The 6,969-nt window shown below is 40.1% G+C and overlaps 1 protein-coding gene across 1 annotated transcript in view; it reads right to left on the bottom strand.

Moving 5' to 3' along the window:
• The window catches only part of LOC106880919 (uncharacterized), a 64,803-nt gene extending 62,786 nt beyond the window's left edge, over positions 1 to 2,017 (bottom strand). Inside the window, exon 1 of the mRNA XM_052971519.1 lies at positions 1,140 to 2,017. Within this exon, the coding sequence (XP_052827479.1) occupies positions 1,140 to 1,230 (91 nt within the window). The 5' untranslated portion in view covers positions 1,231 to 2,017. The remainder of the gene's footprint in view (positions 1 to 1,139) is intronic.
• Positions 2,018 to 6,969: the final 4,952 nt, after the last annotated feature.

The raw sequence follows: 6,969 nt of genomic DNA, 5'->3' as shown, positions 1-6,969 counted from the left end.
TCTTCTTCAATAGCCTTGGCCAACCAACATTTTGTGAGTGAATTTGGGAGGCCAGAAAATGTGTGGAAGCCCGTATGTGTGTATTTGTCCCTGATCGTTGTTTGAGAACCGGCGTTGGTTTGTTTATATCCCCGTAATCGAGAGGTATGGAAAAACAGGCGGACATAATAAGTACTTTACTTTAAAATAAGCATTAGAGTCGATTTGTTTGACTGAACCCTTCAAGGCGGTACTTTAGCATGACCGCAATGAGTGATAAACAGACAGATAGATAGATGTGCACGTGGATATATATACATAAACATGTATGTATATATATGTATATATATACATATATATATATATATATATATAGGATATTGGATATTTCTGAATTGACGGGAACCACTTGTTTTCTTAAGAAAGATCCTATATATATATATATATATGTGTGTGTGTGTGTGTGTGTGTGTGTGTGTGTGTGTATATATGTGTGTGTGTATATGTATATTTATATATATGTATGTATATAAACATGTATATATGTATATGTATATATATATACATACATATAAATGTATATATATGTGTGTATATATATATATATGTATATATACACACACACATACATATGTATATACACACATTATATATGTGTGTACATACATGTGTGTATATATGTACACACATCTGTCTCTTCATATATATATATATATATATATATATATATATATATATATATATATAGAGAGAGAGAGAGAGAGAGAGAGAGAGAGAGAGATAAGTGTGTATATACTAAGAAATTATCACCTCGGACTTTCGAGCGATCCTGTTGTTCTTTGGACGGAAGCATTTGAACTGCACGCTGTCGGTGGTACAAAAGTTACGGAAGGGAAAAGTAAGAAATATTTTCTACAGAATGAAACCCATGAGAAAAACAGATAAACCACATAAATTTTGACTGAACCTCGTGGAACTAGTGTGTAAGAAAGTTGTGTATGGGTGAGAAGGCCAGTTTAGAGGACATAACGATATTATATTGTGGTTTTCATGTGTCGTCTGGTCTAATCATTCGGTAGACATGGCTGTAGGTTTGATGTACCAGGCTTCGTAATATGGAGTAAAAGTTCAAAGATAAAAAAAAAACTTTTACAGCTTACCCGGTGATGATGATAATTGGTGGATTGGTGTCGGTGGAACGGAGTCTGGACAACAGGTTCCGTGAGTATATAGAGACGGTTTCGATACCATTACGAGCAGTGTATAGTTTGTTTTTGTTAATGGCAGAAAAAGTTCAAAACAGTGGTGGAAGTAGTAGTAGTTGTAGTAATCGTGGTGGGAGTGGGAGCTGACATGGTGGTAGGAGGGAAAAAAACCAACAGAAAGTTAAATAGTGGAGGGAAAGAGTGGAGAAAGCAACAAAGTGAGACTGAGGGAGGGAGGAAGGAAGGGGAGAAAGACAAACAAGTTTGACAGAAATATTGAATGAGGTGCGCTGATGACAAAGTTACAGAGGAAGAGGAGATAGATAGATAGTTAGACACGGAGGGAAAAAGAGACGATAGAGGAGTAGGAAGAGGAGAAATTTTTAAAAGTTAGGCAAGAGGTATAAAAGACAATACTGGTGAAAGAGTGATTGAGGAAAACAGAGGCCTACACAAGGTAAAAGATTTTTTTTTTAGATATACTTGAAAATAGAAAGAGGGACGATACTTGTGTGGGCCCAAGTTGGTTCTTATCGAGCAGACCTATGAGCAAAAAGGTATTTCAGCTCTGTCCATCCAGTTTTTTTTTTCATTCATTCATAGTGTCCTTTCATATGCCAACGACACTTATTTATCAGTCATCATCATCACCATCATTCTCACCGAGTAGTTCGAGGGGATAGAGCGGTCGTGTAGGGTGGGGAGGTCTCTGGAAAAGTGATAATAGGAGAAATTTATGAAGACAAAAGAAAGGAGAGAAAGATAAACCAACAGCTATGACTTTGAAGAGAGGAATGGAAAGTGAAAGGTTGAAAAGAATAACGAGAGAGGAAAAGAAGAGAAAAGAAGTTGGGGGGGGGGGGGGAGAAGAGGACAATGTGAAGTGTTGTGTGTGTACAGTCATTGTTATAGTGTCGTACAACAGTTGGTTTGTATTATGAAACAGTGCACTTGGTGATTGTGTGGGTAGCGATTATTTGTGTTGCAGCTGAAGACATAAATTTATTAGATGTCGAATGATGATGATGATGATGATATTGAACCCTAGGTCACCTGGTTGTCCAGACATCTCAGCCGTGGCTGTCCACAGAGTGCAGTGAATATATTGTCTAAATTACGCGAAAATGAAGACAACACTGACATCTCATTTTAACAGATATATTTACCAAAATTACATAACAATATCTTGAAATACTAAAAAGTAAATTTATTCAATAAAATCACCTTTGGCTTCAACCACAGCCTCCAGACGACTTTGGAATCTTCTGCAACTCTTCTGTACGGTCTCTTTGTTTAAGTTGGTGAATGCTGCCATAATTTTTGCCTTCAGTTCATCTTTGGTGTTACAAAGGTGTTTTGTTGGTCTCCCTTGATTATAATAATTAAGGTGGCTGCAGTCTGGGGAGTTAGGTGACCAGATGTTAGGGGTGACATGGTCCCAGAAATTGCCTGACAGCCACAACTGGATTCTCCTGCTTGTGTAGCATGATGCAAAGTCCTGTTTCCGGACACCGGGTCTTCACCCAGGGCAGCACTACCTTCCCCAAGCACTTGATGTAGGCCTTCGCGTTGAGTCTGAGGCCGTGTGGGAAGATGAATGGAGGCATAACGTCGCCGTCACTTGTGATTACTTCAAACTTAAGTCTGGGAGTGATTACTCCAAGCACCGTGATGTTGACTGGATGTTTGATTTTCATCACTCTCGGTACATGTCCTCAGATTGCACTGTCCCAGTTGACACCCAAACACTCTCAAATGTTCCGGCGCGAGTGCCAAGCAGTACAGCATGTCGTTTCCAAATCTCTGGCCGAGTGAATTGCGTCATGGTGCTGTTTTTCTCACAGATCATACTGTACTGCATAGTCCACAAAATCAAAAGCAATTAATGCACATATGCGAAATAAAAAATATAAAATGGCGACAATTTACCCCTCGCACCCCCTACGTGTGTGTGTGTGTGTGTGTATGCAAATAGGCATACGAATGTTATATAAATTTTATAATTGAAAAATTTACTATATTTTGTACACACGAGTATACCAGCCTGCAGGGCGCAATAAAATGGGCTCGCGGGCAGGGGGGTTTCCCTACTCCTGCTCTAGGTGGAGATGCCATTGTTAGATAGTCACATGTCACATGTCAGATGATGTCACAGCTGTTGTAACAGTGGAGTGAATGGTATGTGATATTTTAGGCAGGAAGTAATCGTTTTGTACAGGTGTTTGTGACCGATTAATGATTAAACACAGGACTGGCTTACGCTTATGTAAGTTGATGGAGGTGCGCCATATTTAACCACCCACCCATTCATCCGACGGTTGCTGATTCCCGAGTCATTGTACGGAAGATTTTTTTTTATGCGGGTGGAGACTGGAATTTTATTATGCTTTGTGATGCGTATTTGTGTCAAGTGATTCAATGTGATGCGAATATCTTTCGAGCTTAGAGGCGGAAGACATTGAAGCCCAAAATTATGCAACATCACTCTGTGTGTGTGTGTGTGCGTGTGTGTGTGTGTGTGGTGTGTGTGTGTGTGGTGTGTGTGTGTGAGTGTGTGTGTGGTGTGTGTGTGAGTGTGTGTGTGTGCGCGCACATGCGTGTGTTTTACTGTATACGATAGTTTTTGAGTCTGTGTCGACTTAACGATTTTCTTTCGGTGTGCAGGAGAAGCGTAGGATGTTTCTGTACAGTTGTAAGCGAGAAATAATACTGTTGAAACTAATAAAACGTCTACGGTTACGACCAATTGCGATGTATACGTATGATTCTAGCCCAACCCTACATATTACGAGGGCACATACACGAGTTGATCCCACTGACATGATGGCTTATCATTAATAATACTCTAGCGTCATTTTTTTTTCTTAAACTCGGTGATTCGAGTCAAACATAAAACGTCTCCAGATGTTGTGGTTTAGTAGGAGTGAATTTCAAAACATGATGTTAGTTCGCATGTGCTTCAGATTATCGCCGGAATATGTCCTTGAAATAGATCAAAAGCTCAGCCATCAGAGTGTGGCATCTGATATTTCTGTCCAATCCTCAACAAGTTTTCGACTTCATTCATTTGCACTGAGCTAAGATGCTATTCGTCCAGATGATACACAGCATATTCGAAAGTTGTGATTCGGAAGCTGTGATGGACTTGTACAATGTCCAAGTTTTCGCACCCGCATAACAAATTCGTGAACACAGCTACTTTTTGGACACCAGTGGTGTTACTGTTTATGACAGACTCAAATTATCACGAAAGAACGTATTGTTCTTGGTAATTTGCCACCAACGAGCACTAACGGTGAATTAGTGCAGCATTGGTGCCGATGTACCAAGAATGCTAACGACCAGGTGAAAGGTTTTATTTGCACAGACGGAGCTAGAAACGATGTACTAATCGTTTGCCATCTCTGTCCCACAAGGTGTTCGGGATTAATTCCACAGTTAGCATAAAAAGAAAAACAAAACAATATATCCCATCCAAAGTATTTTACAAAATGGAAAAAATCAACTGGATTAAGGCTAGGAGATAACAGGTTACTCAAAATAGCCGCCCTCAGCTTCCACCACTGCCTCAAGACGGCTCCGGAAACTGGTGCATGCGTTCATCAGTGTTCCTGGGAAGATCTTCGAATACTTCTTTCATCATGGCCACCACCTCGGCCTTGGTGTTGTAGGAAGAACGGTTGGTATCTTTGTCAACTGTGCTTCACACATACTAATCCATCGGATTACAATCGGAGAAATTAGGAGACCAGTAATTGGGGCTGGTGAAGTTATAGAAATTCGCATACAACCACTTCTGACTCTTTCCAGCAACAACCCTCTCTAGCAGCTTCACATAGCCGTCTGAATTAAGCCTACGACCCTGCTCAAAGGTGTGGAGCAGCATGACGTCACCCTCGCTGGAGACACACCTAAAGACCATCACAGTTTGGGGGAACTTGGTTTCTATAATGTCCATGTCACGTTTTGCAGCCTTTACAGCGTTCACAGAGCATTGAGCAGCAGTCATGATGTCGGGACTTTGGTACTCAGTGCGAATCATTAGGTAACTCTTTTCCAAAATTCAAATGACTTCCAGTCTTCCATGTCAGCTAATGTTTTCTCATCTATTAATACAACTCTAATCTTTACGCTCTTCAACGCTGTCGGTTGTTTACCAATACATCAAGTTGTTCCTGAAAAAAAAAGAAGACATAAAAAAAATTGTTAAATTCAACCCGAACATCCTGTATATTGACAACCATCAGAAAATAGTAGATTTACTGTCACTTTGCTGTTTCTAGATTTTGAGACAAATTTCTCAGGGTTAAAGAAACTACAGCAAAATCAGAACTGGATATCCCCACCATCTTCCAGATTACAAATGCAGCCTCACTCATAGCTGAGAACAATCCAAAATGAATAGGCTTTAAAATATATCCCTTCAATATATCACGCGTTGGAGATGGAAAAGTTGTCAGAAGTTCACCGCCTGATTAGACGGTGGTTATCATGTCGTCATAGAAGGGTTCAAATTGTATTCTTCAATGGCCTTAAATGTTCCAACATAATCCTTCGTTCTCCTTAGTCCTGCTTCGAGATAGCTCCTAGTCAGTTTCCAGCACTTTTTCTCTGTTGGAGAACTACTACATAACGTCGGACCAGTACACAGAAGTTATCTCCCCTGCTTCCATGTTCTTGGCATATCTCCAGCCCTTAATTATTGTTTTTCACGCACGTAGTTCTTTAACTTGGAGGGCGGTTGACGTTTCCGGATTAACTTACGAACTTCAGGATCAGACGGTGCTTTAGATGTATTGGGAGAGTCAACAATGTCACACAACAGAGAATCGGCAGTAATTGACGCCTCAGACAATTCAGGAACTTTACCCGGCATTTCAGATAAGGTTCGGAAACTTTACCTGGCAATTCAGGTAACTCAGAAACTTCAGAAGTAACAGGAATTTCACCGGCGGTGACAGTAGGGACACGAGGTACTACTATTTCGGCTAACCGAGTTGGGAATTTCAGACGTTCATCCACATGTTGTTGTAACACGTTTTCACACACTCTCGCTTCAATATTTATGGCCCCCAATCGTCGGGTTTTAGTGTTTTCCACCTAGTGTTCACCAGCTCCAAAATTTCGTATAAGAACCCAATCGTCTTTTCTAAATGTACGCGGTGGATGTAATATCTTCGTCTACTACTGCTAAATCAGAACTGGACGTCCCCACCATCTTACAGATTACAAATGCAGCCTCAATCATAGCCGAAAACAATCTGAAAAGAATAGGCACAGAAATACAACCCGATAATATATCACGAGTTGGAGACAGAAATTTTTCCAGAAGTTCATCTCCTGAGTAGACAATAGTTATCGTACTGTCATGAAAGGGATCAGATGATTCCAACCAATTTATCCGGCATAACTAGCTTGATGAGTAAAATTCAAAACGTATTTCTGGAAGAGGAATCACAGGCTTAAGTTAGATTAACAAACAACATGTATAAGTTCCTTCTGAGTTCCCTGACTTTTCTTGGATCTAACACTGATCAAAGATGATCACGTTGACAGTGCTATACTCTAACCTAAATCGGATTGACTTTCCTTCTGGATGGACAATGTCTATAAGGTAAGTTTTCATTCGATCAAGGGTGACAAAAAAAGATGCAAATAAAAATAACACTCATGTGAGAATCTGACACATTGTTCTCACTTGCATAGGAACTCACAACAGAGACATGTTTTTTTTTATCTGTATACGGTATCAAACATAATAACTTTGAGGTCTGATCAAGCGATC

This window comes from Octopus bimaculoides, chromosome 11 (genome assembly GCF_001194135.2).
Source record: "Octopus bimaculoides isolate UCB-OBI-ISO-001 chromosome 11, ASM119413v2, whole genome shotgun sequence".
In the NCBI taxonomy this organism is placed as follows: domain Eukaryota; kingdom Metazoa; phylum Mollusca; class Cephalopoda; order Octopoda; family Octopodidae; genus Octopus; species Octopus bimaculoides.
The sequence above is the reverse complement of the archived record's forward strand: the minus strand, read 5'-3'. Positions and strand labels throughout refer to the sequence as shown.